Source organism: Ranitomeya variabilis, chromosome 8, assembly GCF_051348905.1.
Source record: "Ranitomeya variabilis isolate aRanVar5 chromosome 8, aRanVar5.hap1, whole genome shotgun sequence".
NCBI lineage: Eukaryota > Metazoa > Chordata > Amphibia > Anura > Dendrobatidae > Ranitomeya > Ranitomeya variabilis.
This window is the reverse complement of record NC_135239.1, coordinates 55,475,051-55,499,050: the sequence shown is the minus strand read 5'-3', so window position 1 is coordinate 55,499,050 and position 24,000 is coordinate 55,475,051. Positions and strand designations below refer to the sequence as shown.

The window sequence follows — 24,000 nt, the reverse complement described above, 5'->3', positions numbered from 1 at the left end:
GGAGCATCTTATGGGGCCATCAACCTTTATGCAGCATTGTATGGGGCAAATGTTTCTATGGAGCATCTTATGGGGCCATTATTAACCTTTGTGCAGCATTATATGGGGCACATTTGTATATGGAGCATTATATGGGGCATATTTTAATATGGAGCATCTTATGGGGCCCATCATGAACTGTATGGAGCATTATATGGGGCTTCTGATTCAATATGGATATTCAAAAACACTTAACCTACTGATGTCTCAATTAATTTTACTTTTATTGGTATCTATTTTTATTTTTGACATTAACCGGTAGCTGCTGCATTTTCCTCCCTAGGCTTATACTCGAGTCAATAAGTTTTCCCAGTTTTTTGTGGCAAAATTAGGGGGATCGGCTTATACTCGAGTATATACGGTAACATATGTTATTATTAGATAGCCTTACTCTGAACTTTCAATCTCAGGCATTTCTTAAGGTACAGCTCAGTAAATGTTTCACATCATGATGCTTCACAGTCTATGAAGAGGGGAGGAGGGAGCAAGTTTATGCTGAATAATACCCCATAAAGAAACAAACTGCTAGCAGAGATAACAACATGAAGAGCATCAGATCAACTAACTTCTCCAAACATAAGCTCAGAGGAAAAGCAAATTAAAACATGCAGAAACATACACTGGACTAATGATTTATGCAGTTTATTGAAAGTATAGATATGAAGTATTTGCCTTAATCCTGTTTACACTACCAGTTGCTGAGATGAGTGCAGGGCTGCAGGTATTCCTCATCAGAACCTTTTTGCTCTGATCTGTAGAGGAACTTTAATCTGTGCTTCACTTTATGCACATGCTCAGTAGTAATCTCGACTAAAAGCGGAGATCCTTAGATCAGGAACAGAACAGACATTTAATAACTTTACCAAATTCTTATGAAAATATATTCAGCATATCCTGCATTTAAATACTGTAACCAATTTATTATATATTATCAGAGTTAGTCCATTTTATACCGACTCAAGACTCCACAGCCCTGCTTGCCAGTATGCACTGATGTGCCATCCTGGATGAGCTGCAATAACTGAGCAACTTTTCCCTTATGCTACTGTACCTCTAGGGGTGAGAGCAACGACAAAATGCAAAAAGTAACCAAAACAGCCAAAAGATGAGAACAGAGAGAAATGGTCTGTGGTCATCCCCTGCAGAGCCACTCCATTGTCTGTTCCATTTGCACAATAGCAGGATAAACGGATTCACAATCGGTGTTGCTTCATAACTGGACAGGTTGATTTCACAGAAGTGTGATTGACTTGGCGTTACATTGTGTTGTTTAAGTGTTCTCTATTTTTTTGAGCAGCGTATATTGCTTGCTGCAGAATGAGTTAACTGAAAATCTATTGATCATCCTGTTATAATGTTTGGAGAGTTAGTAACCTTATCTGTCTTTTTCCTAGCTCCCCTAAGCTGATTTATCACCACAGACCACATCAAAGTTTAATGTGCAGTGAAACAAAGATCTTGTAAAAAAAAAAAAAAAAAAAAAATATTTGCAAAATTTTTAATGAAAACCAAACTGCAAGAATAATTTTTAGCACCAAATACATTAAAATATATAAATAAAAAAAAAAAGGAGACACGATTTCTCATTATGAGATTGGTGATCAGTTGTTTCTACACTGCACGGCTGCCATCTTGCACCTACTATACCTTTGTGGCCATACTTACAAGTGTTCTTAAAAAAAAAAAAAAAGTCCTAACTTTTTTTTTTTTTTTTTAAGGGAATCTGTCAGCAATTTTTTGCTAAGTATTCTGAGAGCTTCAGAATGTAGGGGCAGGGACCCCGATTCCAGTGATGTGCCACTTAGCTTAGCGGGTGCAGCAGTTGTGATACAGTCCCAAGTTTTCTCTGTTGCAGATCTAGCTGAGCTCTGAACGCTGAGCTCTGTATAACCTCGCCCACATCACTGGCAGCTTTCTGTGTACTCTGTGCATAGGCAGGAGCTGAAAATCAGTGGTGGGGGCATGGTAACGCAGAACAAGTTGAATAGGATGCACAGGGCACCTAGTCCTGTAGTGATCATTTGCTGCTGATAAAATACTGATTTTATTGAAACCGCAACACACAGCCTAGTAAGTGACATCACTGGAATCAGGGTCTCTGCCCCTATATAATGCTGCTCTCAGATTATATAGCAAAAACCTCCTGATGGATTCACTTTAAGTCACAGCAGTTAATTTATATAGACCAAATACCGAATTAAATCATGAAAAATTTTTTATTTTAGTTACATATACATATATATATATAATGTTAAAAGATTTCCATCAATAGTGTTTTATCAAGCATCTGTTAAGTGATGACATTTCTAATGTGAAATGCAATGTTCGGTTCTGGCGCTATTTCACAGATATGATTAGTGTTCTTTTGCATGATCAGTAAACAATTCTATTTACAAAGAAACGTCCATTTTTTTCCCCTCTTATGGTACAGGATCGGTTATAATTCAACATTTACATTCTAGGTATAAAAAGGATGATTGTGCGATGTGCACCTTCTGCATGAAATATGTATATTTATGTACAAAATATCTCACAAGTTACATTAATTGACCTGTTAACATTGAAACACAACTTAAAATAAAAGAAAGGCTTTAAAAAAATGGAAACAGAAATATAAAATCACTGACATTTGGTCTCATTTTGCAGCTTTAAGACATTTTAGGCTACTGCACAGTGATCTTTCGATGCATTCCCATAAAATAACCTGCGACAGTTTGGAGGACTGTCACGGTAAAGACTAAAAAATAAAATCTTCGTGTCCTCGAGGATATGACAAACACTGGAGGAGAGATGGGAGTTGGTCAAAATATTGGAATGGCAAACTGGGAACAGGTCGGCTTAATATGGTTGTCTGGTATCACGGACGAGCGCTATTGGCTTAAGAGGGAATGAAGATGACGCGCAATACCGAACACCGCCCATGGACAAGGGGGGCGCTGTTTCTGGAAAAACACACTAATACTGGACAATCACCAACTTGGACAAGTCCGTGTCTGCAGTTCTGGAAACGAGCAGCCATTCGCTGATCTCTACTTGCACAGATCGTCCTGACATACGAGTGTGCACAGCGTACAGGCCCATCCTCAGCCATGAATCCCCAATATCTGACCCTACCCCTTACCCGTCCACCATACCGTACTTCCATTTCATTTGTGGAGTGTTATATGCACCTCAATGCAAGATTTGATTTAGTGTCTCGTGAGAAGTTAAAAAAACAAAAACAAACAGAAAGATTAATACTACAAAGATCAGATATGACACCCAGAGCACCGTTTTGTAACTTCAGCCCTCAAGGTGGTCACGGAACTGACCAAACTGTACATTTTGGTGGGACCAGTTGAGCATCTGATGTATATTTCATGTTCTGCTAATGAGAAAAGGGATTGGACATGTTGAATTTCAACATGCCTGATCGTTTGGTTCCTATAGGAGATTCACAGCCAAAGAAAGATGTTTCGAAACTGCTTACACCCCACTACTATTCTGAGAACATGAAGGTAGGGGGGTAAGGAGCGCTTGTGAGCCGGCACCAACCTTGGCAGACAGCTACTGAATGTCTGGTCTTATGGGTAATCTCGAATATTTGCAATCTAGCCTTTCATACATTGACAAGCTGGTGGGTTTCATCATCAAATGATGTGCGATATGTCAACCATAAATATATCCACACTAACAAAACAGACATTTTGTTCAAGAGACGCAGGTAAAATATTGCACGTTTTTCTCTTATACAGGTGAAAGAAAAGAAAGAACGACCAGACGTATCCCCATAAGTGGTCTCCATCAGGGGTGTATGAGGAGCAGAAACATTCGGAGACATCACATATTTTCTGATAATACTGTTATAGCAAACGTGGCCATGGAGCGGCTGTCTAGCGTATGGCAATGATGAACTTTTGGCAAAAGGCAAGTGAAGGCAAGTAGAAGTTCTATACATGCTGGGTCAGTCAGGTCTGATTGTAGGATGATCCGCGTACTGTAACATTTCATTGTCATGACCGTATGGTTGATAAAAAAAAAAAATAAAGTCACAGTGATGCTCACACCGTAGTGGAGTAAGACTCTGCTCACACCGTAGTGGAGTAAGACTCGTTTCACACCGTAGTGGAGTAAGACTCTGCTCACACCGTAGTGGAGTAAGACTCGTTTCACACCGTAGTGGAGTAAGACTCTGCTCACACCGTAGTGGAGTAAGACTCGTTTCACACCGTAGTGGAGTAAGACTCGTTTCACACCGTAGTGGAGTAAGACTCGTTTCACACCGTAGTGGAGTAAGACTCGTTTCACACCGTAGTGGAGTAAGACTCTGTTCTTTTTCCAATTTGTTTTGGGACCACTCCATTGGAATCTGTAATGATGGTTAGTTCTTCTGGATCGCTATCACTGCTGTCCAAATCAGAAGGGAGCAAAACCAACCTTTTGTGGTTTTTGGCCAGGCCATAGTGAACAGCCTCCGGCTGTAGTGAGCTGGTGGCGAAGTCTTCATCAGAGGAATGGAAGGACACGTCATCTCCAATTATATGATTGACAATATGGATCCCATCAAAAGTGTGTTGGCCTTGGAGGCCCCTGTGGCCTTTTAGACACTGCACCTGTTAAAAAAAATAAAATAAAATTTGTAGAATATATATAAAAATACATATTAAAAAATAATATATAAAAAATAGATATAAAAATGATATATTTATATATTATACATTTTTAAATATTTATACATTTATATATTTTTATTAAAAAAATTATATATAATCTTGCCCATTAATGCCCAACAACAGCTGTAATAGCCACATGATATGACACAATGGCGTGCACACACACATTTCACAGGACGTGCACACACGTTTGCAAATATAAGTGCTCTGGTTTTATCAGTTTTGGTCGAAGCTGAACTTTGGCTCATATTTGTTGAGGCCCCAACGTCACACTCCTGACATGCACGGAGACATTTGGTAGCATTCCCAGCCACACGCCAGCACGCACCGCGGGCAGATGTATAGTCACGGATTGTGCAGCACAAGGCGGGCGGTACATGGTAATAACACACAGGTATGACTGCAGCAAGCGGCCATGGGAGAAGCCTAGCCCCACACGTGGCGGGCTCAACCTTACCTGGAGCTGCTGACTGTTCCTTGGAGTCAGGCATGTGTGGAAACAGGCGATATTAAACATTGTGCACATTTTGTTAAATTGTGAAAATAAATAAATAAGTCAATAGAAAACTAAACAAATTACAACAAATTCTATCATGCAATGAAATGGTTATATTCAGTGTCTTAGGGACAGGAAAGAAAAATTACATAAATTCAGTTTCTTTTTGAGTTGCTACTTGATAAGTTTCTTCAGTTTTTTTTTTTTTTTTTAATAAAGTAATCTATCATTAGGGTTTTGCCACTTAAATCAGATCAGCATAATGTGGCGACAGAAACCCTGATTCCAGCAATGTGTTGCCTACTGGGCTGTTTGCTGTAGTTTTGATAAAAATCTCAGTTCTATGAGCAAGCGATTATCACTAGAGGACTAGTAACCCTGCTGTCAAGCTGTCCTCCATATTTATGAGCTCTGTATAATCCAGCTCCCACCACTGCTTGGCTGATTTCAGTGTAAACTGTGCATAGGCAGAAAAGCTGCTAGCTTCGTGGGTGGGGTGATACACAGCTTAGCATTCAGAGAAAATGGACTTTATAGGCTGCTTGCTGCAATTTTGATAAAGTGACATCGCTGGAATGGGGTTCTCTGCCCCTACGTCATGCTGCTCTCAGATGGGGTAGCAAAAACCTGGTGACGAATTCCCTTTAGATGTTGAATCTCTACTGACACTAAGGCTATGTGCACACTTTGCGGGGTCCTCTGCGGGTTCTCCCGCAGCTGATTTGATAAATCTGCAGGGCAAAACCGCTGAGGTTATCCCTGCAGATTTATCACGGTTTGTTTTGCAGTTTCCGCTGCGGGTTTACTCCTATACTATTGATGCTGCATATGCAGCAATATGCAGCATCAGTAGTAATGTTAAAAATAATAAAACATGGTTATATACTCACCCTCTGATGTCCCGATCTCCTCGGCGCTGCACGCGGCGGTCCGGTTCCAAAGATGCCGTGCGAGAAGGACCTTTGTGACGTCACGGTCATGTGACCGCAGCGTCATCTCAGGTCCTGCTCGCACAGCAACTGAGACCGGACGGCCGCGTGCAGCGCTGAGAGGTGAGTATATCATTTTTTATTTTAATTCTTCTTTTTTTTTTTTTTACACAAATATGGTTTCCAGGGCCTGGAGGAGAGTCTCCTCTCCTCCACCCCGGGTACCATCCGCATATTATCCGCTTACTTCCCGCATCGTGGGCACAGCCCCATGCGGGAAGTTAGCCAATCAATGCATTCCTATGCGTGCAGAATCGCCGCGATTCTGCACAAAGAACTGACATGCTGCGGAATGTAAACCGCTGCGTTTCTGCCCGGTTTTTCCCGCAGCATGTGCACAGCGGATTGCGGTTTCCATAGGGTTTACATGTAAACGCAATGGAAACTGCTGCGGACCCGCAGCTGCAGAAACGCTGCGGTTCCGCGGTAAAACCCGCAAAGTGTGAACATGGCCTAACAGCGCCCGACAGACCCCACTGATTTGTGATATAAAATTATGGGGTGTAACCTTGGTATAAGTGATTTTTATGGAATCCATAATGGAGTCCCTGCCACGGATGTGAAGGGAAACAAAATGCATAATGTGTATGTAGAAAATCATCGTGGACAATCTACACTATTTTTCCCCCTAATTTTGAATTTGTGTCTAGATCTATGGTATTATGAGAACGGAACTAATTATTGATCAGAACATTACTCATGATTTAAAGAAAGCCTGTCACCATGAAGAAGCAGTCAAATCTACAGACACCATGGCATAGACACAGAGCAGGGGGAGCGGAGCGGAGCAGATTGATATGTATTGTGTGAAATGACTTACTAGAACCTGGGATTTCATCATTTAATCTGTCGTTTCTGGGATTTACAGTCCAGTGGGCAGTCCTATAGAGACAAGAGATAGGAGTACATGCAGCGGTAGCTGTCAGTCACTGATAGGAGTACATGCAGCAGTAGCCGTCAGTCACTGAAAGGAGTACATGCAGCAGTAGCTGTCAGTCACTGATAGGAGTACATGCAGCAGTAGCTGTCAGTCACTGATAGGAGGAGTACATGCAGCGGTAGCTGTCAGTCACCAATAGGAGTACATGCAGCGGTACCTGTCAGTCACTGAAAGGAGTACATGCAGCAGTAGCTGTCAGTCACTGATAGGAGTACATGCAGCAGTAGCTGTCAGTCACTGATAGGAGGAGTACATGCAGCGGTAGCTGTCAGTCACCAATAGGAGTACATGCAGCGGTACCTGTCAGTCACTGATAGGAGTACATGCAGCGGTAGCTGTCAGTTACTGATAGGAGTACATGCAGCGGTAGCTGTCAGTTACTGATAGGAGTACATGCAGCGGTAGCTGTCAGTCACTGATAGGACCGCCTACTGGACTGAAAACCACAGAAAAAGCAGACTATTAAGTGATGGAAAACACAGAAAATACTACTGAATCATTACTTCCAAAGCTATCAATCTGCTCTGCTCCCCTTCCTCTACAACATGGTGCCTGCAGATTGGATGGTATTTTTATGGTGACAAGTTCCCAAACTAGACAAAACTCTTTACTAACACAATACTGAAGCAATGCTGGCAGATAAAGAGTACTATAATAATATTTAAAGTTTCTGAAGCGACCATACAAAAAGGTTCCTCCAGTGAAAATTTCATGAGATATGGCTATTAGATCCCATGCTACTCCTACACTGTATGAATGCAGTAGTTAGCACTGTATGGTGGCTCAGTGGTTAGCACTGTTGCTTTGCAGCAATGGGGTCCTGGGTTCAAATCCCACCAAGGACGACATCTGCAAGGAGTTTGTATGTTCTCCCAGGGTTTACGTGGGTTTCCTCCAGGTTCTCCGTTTTTCTCCCACATTCCAAAACCTGATAGTGAATCTACCGTAGATTGTGAGCCCCAATGGTGACAGCGACAACAATGTCAGTAAAGTGCTGCAGAATATGATACCGCTATATAAATGAGAAATAAATATGAGCGACACTTTTTTTCTTTGTCAGTTGCTAGTGGTAGAGACAAAGTATAATATTGTCTGGGAAATATACAAGTTTGTTAAACATAAAAGGCTGAAAAAAATAAAAAAAAAGTCTCAACCCTACAACATGCCATAAATGCTCTAGTTAAAACAGTATGAAGGCGATTTTTTAAATTAAACTTAATTATGTGAACACATACAGATCAGTAAGGATCTCCATTCTGAAAAGGACTGCATGAAAAACATATGAAAAACACAAACTGCAAGCAGGGGACAGGACACCAATCAATGCACAGGCTCCTCTACTGATCACAACCACTGGAAAGTCTGCGCAACCAAAACCTCATGCAAAAATATATAACGACTAGACTAGACTATGGAGGGAGGGGAAGTAGACAAATTTTAATAATCAAACATTTTTTTTTAAAGTTTAATTTAACAAAAGCCAATGGAATAAAGCTGGTACAGGGGGTCTCCATTATGTTGGTCTGGAGACCTCGCTCTATGACACTATTTATGGGACTGTGCTCTCCGTAAACCATGAATATTGGGGTGAAGCGCGGGTGCGACCATAACTCCAGCCATATAGCGCCCTGTCCTTGGGATCAGGAGTGCAGTGGACGGGTAAGATCTTGCTTTTGTGCAAAAGACCAGATCTACTTTTGTCTCCACATTAGCTATGGAGCAGTGGAGTGCACTAGTGAGGGAAGTCCCTTGATTGTCATTTACAGGAAGAACTATACTTCACAAGTATACAAGAAAGGGTCCGAAAAATTATTGACCATTTAGGAAACGCTCAGATCTTTACTTGTATGTTTTAAGAAGAGCAGAAATAAGTTGCAAGAAAATGGAATATTTGATTTCTATTTTTGAATCTAACATTTACATTTCCTTTAATCATGGGTACAATAAACCAAATTATAAAGCCCTAACAAACTGGCTACTTTTAAAAAGTGGGTGACAACTCATCCATTTGGTTGTTAGACCAAGCGTTTCACAACTAAAATATTAGCAAATTTGCTTATTTACTCTGATTACCAGAACAAGGGACTCTAATAAGGAACAATTATGATTCTACAATGCATTTTTGGGGTCAGTGGCTTTTTTTTTACCAAATGCAGCGTTCTGTAGGAGAGGACAGGAGTGAAAAATGCATCAAACTAAGGATGTCAATGAAAATAAGAAAAAAAAAAAATCAATAACTGTATGAAGGAAGTCCAAAAGGTATATCAACAATAAGGCTAGAAGCAAATCATGTGAATATACCCTTAATTTGGCCACATTGGTGCCGTCCCATGAACTAATAGGGTTAGTTAAAAAATAAGTTATCCATAAGATAGGAATTGCTGAGCACTGGGAGCCGCACTGCTGGAACCCCCAGTCACCCAAAGATTGGGTCTCAAACCCCAAGAAAGGGGCAGCAATCCCACAGACAATTGAGTGGCTGCCATGAATAAGCCCCTCCATCCACTCCATTCAGACCGATTCTCTTGGCTCCGAAGCTCCTTTCTGGGAATTAGTGGGGGCCGCAGCAGTCAGAACCCCGGTGATCAGCAAGTTCTCCTCTATCCATTGGACTTGGCTCAAGACAAAGATGAAGTCTTGAGACCAACATTCTGTGAGGTCTTAATTAATGCACACAACATAATAGAAATCGCTTATACCCTTATTTTTTATTATTATTATTTTTATTGGGGGGGATAGAGGCCAACTTGTTATTTAGGGAAAAGCCCTTAAATGGAGAATACACATGTACAATTTTGTGATTGAGAAGCCGGTATCATTTATCTGGGAGTTTGCTAGTAGGGGGTGTAATCCGTTCCATATTGGTGCAGCAAGTAATGAGGGTCTACACCAGTAACAAGATGTAAAGCGTCACATTCCTGTGGTCTGCAGGATACATGTGTGCGGCATGTCTATCTTGTAATCTCTTGGGCCACTCCTGTAATCTAGGTAGAGCAGGCAGATCTTGCAACATCCAGCAGGAAACAGGCAGAAGCTAAGCAACCGCCGAGAACCATAAAAGCAGGACGACGCGAAGGCTGATAAATCATTGGATTTCAATGGTTTGATGAGGGCAGGAAAAAGGGTGAAAAGAGATTTATTATGGTTTAGAACATAAATAGAACGTTGTGTACAAGTCCAAGGATGAGAACAGTCTGGAGCAGTGGTTTCCAACCTGTTGCAAGACTATAACTACTATGCAACGTCTGAAGAGCCATAGGATGAAGAGAGCTAGTTTACAAAATTATATCAATTTTTGTCCATAAAATTATGAAGTGAGTTTTATAGCCCATAAATTGTGTGTAATAATAAGAAATAACAGAGAAAAGGTATTGACCACGCTTACTGAATGTAATACGTCATACAAAGCCTTTGTTGGTGATGAAGCTTCAAGATGCCTCCTGAGTGGAGAAACTAGTAGCATGCCTTGCTCAGGTGTGATTGTGGCCTATTCTTCCACACAAACATTCTTTAAATTCTGAAGGTCCTGTAGGCTCCTTCTGTGATTTCTGAGCTTTAGCTCCTTCCATAAATTTTCTATTGGATTCAGGTCAGGTCATTGGCTGGGACATTCTAGCAGCTTTATTTTCTGTGAAACCAATTGAGGAGTTTCCTTGGCTCTGTCCTTGGGATCATTGCCTTGCTGAAATGACCACCCTCGTTTTATCTTCATCATCCTGGTTGATGGCAGAATATTTTTATCAAGTCTGTCTCTGTACATTTGTCCATTCATCCTTTCTTCAATGATAAGAAGCTTGCCAGTGCAGTATGCTGAAAAATAGCCTCATACCATGATGTTTCCACCTCCAAATTTCACTGTAGGTATGGTGTTTTTGGGATGGTATGCAGTGCCTTTTGGCCTCCACACATGGTTTGTATTGTGACATCCAAAGAGTTCCATTTTAGTCTCATCTGTCCAGACTTTATTCTCCCAATATTTCACAGACTCGAATAAATGTTTAACAAACTTTAAAACGCTTGAACATGCTTTAATGTTCAGCAATGAAGTCTTGTGTGATGAGCTTGCATACAGGTCATGGAGGTTGAGAACAACCCTTATGATTTTCTTTGAAACAATTGTACCTGCTGATTGCAGGTGTTTCTGTAGTTCTTCACAGATTATCCTTGGCTCTTTCACAACTTTTCTGATAATTCTTTTTACTCCTCTGTCTGAAATCTTGCAGTGAGCATCTGGTTGTGGCTAGTTTATGGTGAATTTATGTTCTTTCCACTTCCAGATTATGGCCCCAACAAAGCTCACTGAAACCTTCAGTAGTTTAGAAATTCTACTGTCACTAATGCCATCAATATGTTTTCCAACAATAAGGTTGCAAAGCTCTTGAGATAGCTCACTGGTTTTACCCACATCTGGTGAGAATTCCATCTCAATAGCATCTTTAGAAATATATTTACGTATGGGTGTGCACACACTCTCTAGAGACAGATATACAGAGTGAAAAAAATATAGATACAACACCAGCAAGGATTTTAGGTGTAAGGCTTCAAAAGGTATAGACCAGTCCTCTAAGTTAGGACCTCTCCCAAGCCCATATGGACCGAAACTATGCCACTGTGGGTGATATAATAATGAAAAAAAGAAAAAAAAAAAAAAACATTTAAAGGGAACCTGTCACCCCCAAAATCGAAGATGAGCTAAGCCCACCGGCACCAGGGGCTTATCTACAGAATGCTGTAGATAAGCCCCCGATGTATCCTGAAAGATGAGAAAAAGAGGTTAGATTATACTCACCCGGGGGCAGTCCCGCTGCGGAGGGTGTCGCGGTCCGTTCCCGGGGCCTCCCATCTTCTTAAGATCAAGATCCTCTTCTAGTCTTCACGCCGCAGCTCCGGCGCATGCGTACTTTGTCTGCCCTTGAGGGCAGAGCAAAGTACTGCAGTGTGCAGGCGCCGGGAAAGGTCAAAGAGGCCCAGCGCCTGCAGTACTTTGCTCTGCCCTCAACAGGACAGACAGAGTACGCCTGCGCCGGAGCGTGAAGACAAGAAGAGGACATCATCTGATGAAGATAGGAGGCCCCGGACCGCGACGCCCACCGCAGCGGGACCGCCCAGGTGAGTATAATATAACCTCTTTTTCTCATCTTTTAGGATACATCGGGGGCTTATCTACAGTATTACAGAATGCGGTAGATAAGCCCCTGATGCCGGTGGGCTTAGCTCAACTTCCATTTTGGGGGTGACAGGTTCCCTTTAATATTTGATTCACTGCACTGGGCCTATTTTTTACTTTCTAAAAATATATTTGTCATGCCATCATTCATCATATACATAAAGGTGTTGTAGCTGCAAAAAAAAATAAATAAATTGCAGGCTATGGCTTAGAAACCATCTAACATCTGATTGAACCTTTGCTATGCAGCGATTTTTTTAGCTGCTGTACTAAATTGATCTAACACCCCAAAAATTGTAGAATTATTATATATTTGAGTGCTGGAGTTAATAGAACTTGCACAATCTGCACTAACTAATGTTCCTTGCACTAAGCAAAAAAAAATGGGTAAAATTCGTCTTTAAATGCACGTTAATGTCCTTAAATCTCTTTACATCCACTTCAAATGTTTAATAAAACAGATTTTTGTATGTGTGTACATATAAAATCACCGTATCAGCTACAGGCAAGCAGGTATGACTAGAGAACAGCGCCACTTAGTGGACATTGCAGGTAGCAGAAAGGCTACATGTCACATATTGCTGGGAATCACATACATTTTTATATTCTTTGGGTTTTAGGGGGGTAAATTGTGATATACTAAATTGTACAGGTTCAGATGTGGTTTTTTTTTTTTCATTTTTCTACACTTCATTTCTAATGCACATTAGTCTTAGTGACAAGCAATGTATTGCCGGCCATGGGAAATTCCCTCCCTCTTAGCTTTTTCGCAGTATTCAGAATAGTATTTCCCCAACAGTGGTCAAAGCTGAATTAAGGTAGAGTTTGCTGCTGCAAAACTCTCAGTTCTCTTAAAAGTATTTGCAAAAGTCAGCAAGACCAGATGTTGCACGGCTTCTTTCATCGAGTAAGGTGTAATGTGCAAGTACAGAAGAGCTAGTATGGTATATTCACACCTCTAATGTCACCGACTCATAGGAGAGGGGGGAAGTAGAATGTATCTGCTCGTATACGGTGACCCATAAATGCATTGTAACTAAAATCTGCACAATATGCTTCCATCGTTCCTTCTGAACTATAGCATTACACATACCTACACTTTGGTTTTTTAGTAATTTGTGCATAAGAAATCGGCCAGTGAGTAAGAATTGAGAGAAATTGTCGAAACTGGCCCTTCAGTGAACATTTGTCCAATCCATGTAACTCCCCTGCAGTGTGTACAGCTAGCCAACCTTTGCTACTGGTGCTGCCAGAGCCCTGGTGACCTGGACCCGAGGCATTCGGCAGACCTGTACCCGAGGCATTCGGCAGACCTGGACCTGCGGCAATCGGCAGACCTGGACCCGAGGCATTCGGCAGATCTGGACCCGAGGCATTCGGCAGATCTGGACCCGCGGCATTCGGCAGACCTGGACCCGAGGCATTCGGCAGACATGGACCCGAGGCATTCGGCAGACATGGACCCGAGGCATTCGGCAGACCTGGACCTGCGGCAATCGGCAGACCTGGACCCGCGGCATTCGGCAGACCTGGACCCGCGGCATTCGGCAGACCTGGACCCGCGGCATTCGGCAGACCTGGAGCAATCGGCAGATCATGATGGTCTTGAGAATAAAAGGTGTGGAAATGACCTCTAACATGGCAGGTGGTTTGGAGGAAGTGATTGGCGTCTATTCACCATGTGCAGTCTGGCGTGCAGGGAAATAATGGGAGAATGGTTTTAGGTCTTTCAAAAATTGCTGAAGAAGCAGTTCCCTAATATTGTTCATCTAGTGAGCAGGCGCACTTCTCTGCCACAACTGCCTTTTCCCTTCCGAACCGAGCCATCACACATAATGAAAGCAGATCTCACTCAACGTCAGATTTTGAAGTCCACTACCGGGTGGTAAAACAAAAAAGTTGTTCCTCCTCTATTTGTATAATATTGATATTTGCGAAATGGGGCTCTCTTGAGCATATATCACTAGTCCAGTAATAGTTTCCTAGATTTGTACTAGTAGAGGACATCTAAATGCTTGTATCTATTGTTCTATCAAGCCTACAATGGACAGCCATCTCCACTGTGGACAAGGCAAGCAATTTAAGCAAAGTTTAATGTTTGCCAAGGTACAAATGCCTGGGGATCCATTGCAAGCCTCTGTATAATTCATGGCCTGAAGCTTATATTGCAGGGTTTGGCACAGAGGAGGAGATCTTATTACCACTTGCATAAGCTTCTATCAAATCCGTCGGTTTCAAAATAACTCAATGGATTAATGACCAAAAACCTGATCAAGTGATTCAGCACAGCCCCAAAGGATCCAATTTGTTTTCTACTGAACTGTTAGACACCCAACATGAGACGTTACTCAGCCCCTATAAAAAGAAAAAAAATAAATATGTCCAGATCATCAATTAGAGGCGGTCTGTAAGATCAAATATGACATATCCTCTTGTAAAGGTACCAATTCACATTGGATGGAAGCTGGCCATGTGGTGGGTAAGACCAAAAACATGCAACGCTAAAAGAAAGCCATAACCCAAGATGTTCGTATATGGTACATTGCAGAAACATCATGGTGTAAGTGATGCGAGTGCCTATGGTGGTGGTGACAGTTCCATTTCTCCACTGAACATCTGGCTGGTTGCAGCGCTCTTCATAAGGAACATGGAACTGGAAGTCCAAAGGGAGAAGAACATAGCCCACTCAGGATAACCCTCATATGAGTGAATGGTCATGCGCCCCAAGCAAAAAAGTTTAGGAGCAGATACTTGCTTTGTAAATGATAATCATAAGATCAATATTAACATTTGTAATTTTTGCTGCTTTATGAGATATCAGAGCGAATGCAGCCCATGTAGATCCCTCAGGACCATGGTCAGTAACATTCCTCAAGATCTGAAGCTTTAGTTGCTAGCACAAGTTCTACATATAGGGCTCAACTAATCATTTGCAGTTTTTATGAAGATCACTTTTCTTTTTTAACTTGTGATTTTTGGTGACTTTCTGTGCCAGATTTAAGCCCCAAATTGTTTTTTTTTTTGCTTCTGCTTTCAACCGATTTTTCGACATTTTAGTGCAGAAAAAAAAATACTTTGAAAAGGTAACAAAAATTGCGACTTTAAAACGGACTTCTATAAAATCACCCTAGAGGGGACTGCGTGAGATGCGCCAAAACTTGCTACTTATTAAAAAAGTCACATTACAATACTGCCGGGAAACTCCACAAACATAAAAAAACAAAAAAAAACAAAAAAAACAGAAAAAACTAACTCAAACCACCAAAGACATTTTGGGGGAAAAATAGGTTTTTTTTGTGTACTCACCATAAAATCCTTTTCTCCGAGCCATTCATTGGGGGACACAGACCGTGGGTGTATGCTGCTGCCACTAGGAGGCTGACACTAAGTTATACAAAGAAATTTAGCTCCTCCCCTGCAGTATACACCCTCATGCTGGCTCTCAGCTAACCAGTTCGGTGTAAAAGCAGTAGGAGATCAATAACAATATATGAGCGTATAGCATGTCACATTATATATGAGAGTATAGCATGTCCAATTATAAAAGAAGCACAAGCTAATAACAGGGTGGGAGCTGTGTCCCCCAATGAATGGCTCGGAGAAAAGGATTTTAAATCCTTATTTCTCCTTCGCCTCATTGGGGGACACAGACCGTGGGATGTCCCAAAGCAGTCCCTGGGTGGGGAGAACATCAGATCAGGCCCTTTGTAACCGCTACTTACAAGTGCGCCACCTCGGCCTGCAGAGTCCGCCTGCCCAAACTCACAGCTGTGGAAGAGTGGGAATTATAGTGCTTTAAGAATGCATGCGGACTGGACGAATCCGCAAGCTTGCAACTGTGCTTGCCGACGTCTGGTGACTAGAGCTCTCAGACAGGGAGATAGGCTGACATCTAGCACGGAAGGACTCCTGGATGGTGAAACGAATCCACCAGGCTAACATGGCCGATGAAACGGCTAAACCTTTCCTCTGACCAGCAGGAAGCCTTCTTACCATCAGGAAGCCCAATTAAAGTGTCCAATCTTCGGAAGGACGCCGTCCTCGATATGTACCTATTCGGAGCACTCACTTCGTCCAGATTAAGGAGAACCCATTCCGTTTTGTGGACTGGAGCTGAAAGATGAGGGAAGGACGATGCCCCTGTAACAGTGGGAATACAATGCCACCTTGGTAACAAGGGAAGGGGATGGCCTGAGGACAACCTTGCCTTGATGTTAATAAGGAAAAAAGTCTGAAAGAACAGAGCGGCAAGCTCTGAAGACTCATCAGGATGACAAGATCGCAGAGAAAAAAAGGAAGCGACCTTCCCTGATAGTGAAGTCTGTCCGGATCAAAAAAGGAGTCTACAGTAAGACCCCCAGGACCATTAAGGTCCCAAAGATCTAACGGTATGCGATAGGGAAGAACCACAGGTGAAGACTCCCTGCGAGGACGTCCATATTTTCGGTTTTGTCGCAATAAGACGAAAAAATACTAGTACCGCAAGCGAGAAAACCTGACATGGTCAGTGCGGGTCTCCCGGGATCACTGGGGCCCTTCCTGCTTCCAAAAAGATCTCAGAAGTAGTGGAAGAGGGGTTATGGAAATTGGTACCATGGAAGAACAGAGCATGCACTGCGATAGCTCTTGGGTCTCGAGGCCAAACCATGAACTCGAGTACATTGGCGTTCAGTTTGGACGCCATCCGACCTACATCTGGAGTACTCCAGTGAAGGCAGATCCAATGGAAGACTTCTGGGTGAAGATCCCACTCACTTGAGGAGAAACCCTGACGGCTGAATATGTCTGCCGCCCAGTGTTCTACTCCAGGGATATGTACTGCCAAGATCACCGAATGATAGATCTCGGCCCATCAGAGAATGTGAGGTACTTCGGCCATGGCGCTTGACTGTGGGTACCTGCTAGATGATTGACGTATGGCACAGCCGTGGCATTATCCAATTGCAGTCGGAAGGGGTGACCCGCCTGAAGGCAGTGGACCTGCTGTAGGATTAGCCGTACCGTTCGGATCCCCAGAGCAATGATCGGGAGAAGACGACTGGCATTGGTAATCACTAATAACCATTGGACCAGGAGAAGGCCCTGGATGAGGAAGGAGCTCAGAGACTACCCTTTGAAAGCCTGATTGACTGGCTGAAAACGAGTGGAGCGAAGGAAACTGCTTCCATTGTAGTCACCATTTTTCCTCCGAACCCTCCTAGCAAATCGAATGAACTGAGGGGATGAGTGATCAAGTGCGCAAGCTCCCTGTTGAAGGGCCAGAACCTTGACTCGAGAGAGGATTACCATCCTTCTGGAAGTGTGCATGATCATCCTCAAAAAGGATCTGCTGGGCTGGAAATGAGGAAAACTTGTCTAAGTTTAGCTGCTAGCCCAGGTGAGAGGGTATCGCAAGTGATATAGACGACAGCGTAGTCCTGGAAGAGCGGCTAGAAAGTCGACCAAATAGGGCAGGACGACCACGCTACTAGGGTGCCAGAGGAACATGACAGCCGCCATAACCCCTGCGAACACTCAGGGTGCGGTAGCCAGGCCGAAGGGCAAGGTCGTGACTTGAAAATGCTGTTCACGAATGGAAAGGCGAAGGGATTTTTGTAGAGAGGAAAAATAGGAATGTGAGGGCAAGCATCCCGAATGTCGATGGATGACAGAAACTCCACCTTTTTCTGTTGAAGTAATGGCTGAGCAGAGGAACTCCATCCGAAAAAGGAGGACCTTGTCAAAGGTTGTTAGAAGTTTGAGGTCCAGGATCGGTCTTACTTTTCATTCGCCCTTTTTGGAACCAAGATCCCTTAGATCTAGACTGTCCTGGACAACCCTTCCACTGCTGGTTGGGTCGGTAGAAAAAATACAATCCCTTGTTAGTCTGCCGCTCAGAAGATTTGATTGGCCAGCTGTACTGTCTTCAGGGAAAGGTTACTTGTGTGAATTGAAGTAGTTAAGGTCTCTTGCTCAAGAGGTCTCTTGCTCAAGCAACCCATGTGGCGGCTAAGGAAGGGTATAGCGCTGAACCCGAAGCTGCAAGACTGAACGAACCAGATTTGCTATCCAACAGTCCGTGGTATTTTTAATTGATGATACATTGGGCAGGGATATTGGTAGGTATACCACAAGAGATTCTACCTGGTTAGTCTGCCAAGTGGCAGAATGCGGGGCTGCATTCAGCAGGTCAGGAAGAAACCGTCTCTTGCCATTGTCGCTCTCTTTTGACGGTGCAGAGTAGAAAATTAGGAACCCTCAATCCACCATCCTCTTAACAGGGAAGTGGAGCGGAATCGTTCGCCTTCTTTCATCATCCGCTAAATAGTGGTGATGCAAAAGGGGGTGCTCGGACGCCAAAAAGGGTGCCTCTGTACATCCACAGAGTTCAGGTCCCCGGGTGGACAGGGCAGGTTGTCTGGCGTTAGGTCAGGATGCAGTAGAGGATACATGGAAGCGACACGCCATGCGCTCGTCTGTTGATGGTGTAGGGAGATCGGTGCCCTTTAAAAGGACCTATCGCCCTTAAAAATCAGACCAGGCATGGCATCCCATTTAGAGGCTTCTGTCCAGTGAATCGCTTATCCAGACTGAATGGCAAATGCTCTACGAGGGAGTTTAGTCTCCTTACGAGGGACACTGCATAATCTAGAACAGAACCAGAGTCCTCGTCAATATACCGGGATTGGTTGATGCTATAAATAGGCGAGTCCATCCTTTTCTGAAGCTCTGGCAAGTCCAGGTCCTAGGCAATATCCGATCCATATTCAGAGCCTTGTTGTCATCAAATCATTGGTGAGGGATCAGGAAATGAAAACTTCCATTTTCTAGATGCCTGTATGTTTCTAGACGCCTGTACGTTTCTAGAATACTTGCGGCCCCTGCTAGCCGACGGCTCCCATGTAGGGAAGGGACCATGTATATCGGTCCTGAGAGCACTCCGAGCCACAGAGGGTACACGGAGGGATTCAATCTCTTGGTCAGAGAACCATGGATTGCGGTCAGTGACGAAGTCCACTGAGGGGGAACTAGGTACTCTGGGATAAACTGGGATCAGCGGCGGAGGGCTCCTGAGCTCATTTAGGTGACCGGCTTCGGATTGATCATGTGCCCTTAAGACCCGGGAATACTGGTCATGCGGCTTTAAGACCAGGGAATACTGGTCGTGTGCCTTTAAGACCCGGGAATACTGGTCGTGTGCCTTTAAGACCAGGGAATACTGGTCGTGTGCCTTTAAGACCAGGGAATACTGGTCGTGTGCCTTTAAGACCAGGGAATACTGGTCGTGTGCCTTTAAGACCAGGGAATACTGGTCGTGTGCCTTTAAGACCAGGGAATACTGGTAGTGTGCCTTTAAGACCAGGGAATACTGGTCGTGTGGCTTTAAGACCAACTGGTCTGGTACTTCCTTACCCGGGTACTGATGTAGAGTCTTTGCACCCCTTTAATACAAAAACTGTCGCCTCTGTGTGAGCCGGCCGGGTGGACCAAGATGGCCACCGGGAGTTGCAGAGTTGATAAAATCTCGCAGAGAACGAGAGGCGCCAATTCTGTTGGCGGAGCCTTGAGACTTCTGTGAATAGGCCCAAGCCGGGGCCTAAATTTCTGCAGCCGGCGGGCGACACTAGCAGTAGAAGTGAGGGGCGTTGTTGCCAGGCGAGAAGCACCAGAAAAGCGGGCGGAGTCACCTTAGCACGCCATAGTGCGGGCGCAGCTTCCGGGAAGCGGCCTACACGTCGGCCGAAGCCCAGGGCTGCCTGTCATCATGTAGATATCCCGCTGCAGATGGATCCACTCACCATTGGTGCGCGTCCTGGCATGGAGCCACCGCGGATGTGGGTTTCAGCGCTGTTCTGTGCGGCATGGACGGTGCAGGGATAAAGGTGTAACCCTCAATCCATCATCCCTTTGTTAGGGAGGTGGAGAGGAACCGTCTGCCTCCTTGTGCCATCCGCTTTTACAGTGGTGGGACAGTGGGGGCTGCTCGGACGCCATAGAGAGGGGTCTCTGTACATCCACGGAGTTCAGCCCCGGGTGGACAGGGCCAGTTGTCCGGCATTAGGCCTGGCTCCAGGAATCGATCGGGACTCGAAGGAACCGTCGCCCCCCTGAAGTGAGCTCAGGCATGGCTTCCCACGTCGCAGGAGAGGGTACGGGGAGTTATATACTCCGCGTTCTCGCCTGTTGATGGTTCGGGGGAGATTGGAACCTTGAAAAGGATCCGTTGCCCCCTTCACTCCATTAATTAAAAAATAAAAATGTACAGAAAAGTAAAAAATAAAATAAAAACGTTGGGGTCTGAACCAGACCCCGTGTGCCTCCTACAGACACTAAGCAAGAACTGGTTAGCGGAGAGCCAGCATGAGGGTGTATACTGCAGGGGAGGAGAGAACTTTCTTTGTATTACTTAGTGTCAGCCTCCTAGTGGCATCAGCATACACCACGGTCTGTGTCCCCCAATGAGGCAAAGGAGAAAAAAAAAAGGTGCAAAATGTTTCATGAATTTGTCACAAAGTCACTAATTGAAAGACATTCACGTCAAAATACAGGTGGAAAAGCAGTGATGGGTCAGGCCCATCAACTTCTATATGGACAGAAGTCTACACATCTAAGGTCAGTTTACACTCAGACCGGTGGCACTGAACAACCACCGATCAGCTACTTGTCTACTGATTACTATGATGAGTGAGCGTGCTTGGATATCGTGTCGGATAGAGCATGCTCGGGTCTTATCCGAGTATCTCAAGTAATATGTTCGAGTCCCCGTGACTATTCAGCGCAACACATGGCGGATTGCCTGTTTGTTTCCGCATGTCTTGTGTTTGTCTACCAGCCGCAAGGCATGCAGCTGCGGAACTCAAACATATTACTTGAGCACGGCCGAGATATTCTGATAACACCCGAGCATGCGATATCACAATATCCGAGCACGCTTGCTCATCACTACTGATTACACAAGCTGACCGATCTTCAGATGTGAAGTGAACGACCTGATTGGCTGCCATTGTCCTGTTTACACATGATGTTGCACACTGAGAACTATGATTTTTTTTGTGCAGACCAAAAGATCATTTCATCCAACAAACCAGCGCTCGTTCGCTCGGTCTTCAGACTGCAAGGTTATCGTGAAATGAGCGTTCTTACAGAACATGTATACTTGCAGTCTAACGTTTAGAAGTTAGGCTACGTTCACATTTGCGGCTAGCGCCGCAGCGTCGGGCGCCGCAGCGGCGCCGCATGCATCATGCGCCCCTATATTTAACATGGGGGCGCATGGACATGCGGTGCACTTGCTTTTTGCGCCGCATGCGTCCCTGCGGCGCCCGCGTCGGGGCGCAGAGGACGCAGCAAGTTGCATTTTTGCTGCGTCCAAAATCAATGGAAAAAAGGACGCATGCGGCGCAAAAAGCAGCGTTGTGCATGTGTTCACATTTGCGCTGTGCGTTGCGGCGGCGACGCTGCGGCGCACACCGCAAATGTGAACGTAGCCTTAGATGTAGGCGTTCAGATGAGAGGTCACATTGGCCTCACTATAGAGCTGTATGTAATAACTAGCGAAGACTACTGAATATATAAGCCACTACCTGATCACACGCAGACAGTGTGCGCTCTTGGGAAACACGAGGTGATCAGAGCAATATCAGAGCAGCACAGTGATGCCTAATTGAGCAACGCCGTCAATGAGGGACGGTTACAAGAGTTATATAACATTTATGTACAAATCCACTACTTTCTAATTCAGTGCTTAACTGACATTAGGCAAGTATCCTTTTTTGCAATCTCGGTTATACCGGCACAACGCACATACTTTCTCCACAACGGTAAGCGACCACAAATCTGCACATGTGCTTTAGGCAAAACAGCACGAGTTTCACATAAACCTCAACAGGGATTGAAGCTACAGGCAACTGCATCATACAAAAAAAAAATTACTATAAATCAGCCCTCCAGAGATTCACCCAAACTGTTATTCTACATCTAGTCAGGTGTGACGGTGTAAGGGCGACAAAAGCCACTGGAGACTCACATCCCAGAATTTATCTCCATTTATCTACAATAAGTAATGGGGCTGGTGTCATCATGGCGGAGGTCAGAGGAGCGGATATACAATCCGTGTGTGCAGAGGACAGCCAACGGACCAATATTAGCCTCCGCGCTAGGCCATCTGGGCAGTTCTCCCACACAAATATCAGGCACAACGTTGGAAAGATACCCACATGTCCTGGAACAGACTAGTGCATGCAAATAGCATTCAGCTCCTGCACCCGCATGCTATGATGACCGGTGATGTCAGTAAGGTGACCGGAGTTCATAAGCGATGAACTGCAATCAGCTTACCGACCTAACCGCTCGTCACGGCAGGCGTGTTCTTACGCTACTGTCAGTGTGTTCCCGCTGGTGTGTTTAGCGGTCGCATCCTGCTACCGCTTGGCACACCATCTGGCTGTAGCAGAGATGGGGTTCTTCGTGGGACATCATTATGGATCATCTGCGGACAGGTGAGGATTACTTTATTTTTTAATTTGGATCTTAATAAATGGGTAAAAAGGGCGTTTCAAATAAAAGGACTTTGCTATCTGTGTGTATATTTTTTTACTTAAACTTGCGGGGTTAGTAATGGGGGTGTCATCTACACAGCTCTCCATTACTAACCCCTTGGCTTGATGTCAGAGGACTGATGTTCTTAGTCTGGAAGGGGGCCAATATCCATAGCCCCTTCTCAGCCTGCAGCTGGTTATTAACAATAGTGGGGACCCCACGTCAATTTTTTTGGGGGGTCCACCCTTGTGTAGTAAGTATATAGCTGTGAGCTGATATTAAAGACCCTGGGAGGCTCCATGTTTATTTCCCTCTTCCCAGACTCTAAACAGCCCCAACTGTTGGCTTCCCCTTAATTTTTTTTTTAAGCAGCTGAGAGAGAGTGTACGCCATTTCTTTCATTTATTTATTTACCAACTAAATACAAGTACGGAGAACTACAAATGTAAAGCACTGATGATATAGCTCACTGACATTTCTATCTATATCTATTTACAAGATTGTTTTATTAGTTAGAAAACTAGCTAGAAATGACAATTACTGCATGTAAAAGCTGATGTTATAAACACATCATATACATTGCATACGCATGTCATACGGATGCTAGGTGAGAAAAAAAAAAAAAAAAGCCCGACACGCTCCAACTTTTCTGGCTGAGAATCTCAGCTACTACTTTATATAAGCAGATGTTAGCGTACCCTTTGGGTAGAATGGACCTCTGCCTATTTTTCCGCAGCGGATTTTTGAAATCAGCAGGTAAAAGGCACTGCGTTTTACCTGCGGATTTACCACGGTTTTTATGCGGATTTAGTGCGGATTCCTCTGCGGTTTTACACCTGGGGATTCCTATTGTGGATAAGGTGTAAACCGCTATGGAATCCGCACAAAGAATTGACATGCTGCAGAATGTAAACTGCTGCGTTTCCGCGCAATTTTTTTTCCGCAGCATGTGCACAGCGTTTTCTGTTTTCCATAGGTTTACTTTGTACTGTAAACTCATGGGAAACTGCTGCGGACCCGCAGCTGCAGATCCGCTGTGGATCCGCAGCAAAACCCGCAACGTGTGCACATAGCCTTAAAGTATAAGTATTTTACATATAAAGCTATAGGTGACTTCTACCAAAGATAACTCCAACACTAAATTGTAGGGAGAGCCAAAATAGTAAAAATAAAAAAAATAAAAAGTAATTTCCACTTGA

The 24,000-nt window shown here is 44.0% G+C and overlaps 1 protein-coding gene across 5 annotated transcripts in view; it reads right to left on the bottom strand.

The window, feature by feature from the left end:
- Positions 1-2,236: 2,236 nt before the first annotated feature.
- The window catches only part of EVI5 (ecotropic viral integration site 5), a 146,744-nt gene continuing 124,980 nt past the window's right edge, over positions 2,237-24,000 (bottom strand). For 3 of the 5 annotated variants that reach the window (XM_077276979.1, XM_077276980.1, XM_077276981.1), the window contains one exon: positions 2,237-4,631. In XM_077276979.1, the coding sequence (XP_077133094.1) occupies positions 4,323-4,631 (309 nt within the window). In that variant the 3' untranslated portion in view covers positions 2,237-4,322. Of the gene's footprint in view, positions 4,632-5,148; positions 5,168-24,000 lie in introns of all 5 variants that reach the window. The other 2 variants (XR_013218486.1, XM_077276982.1) reach the window with 2 other exon arrangements.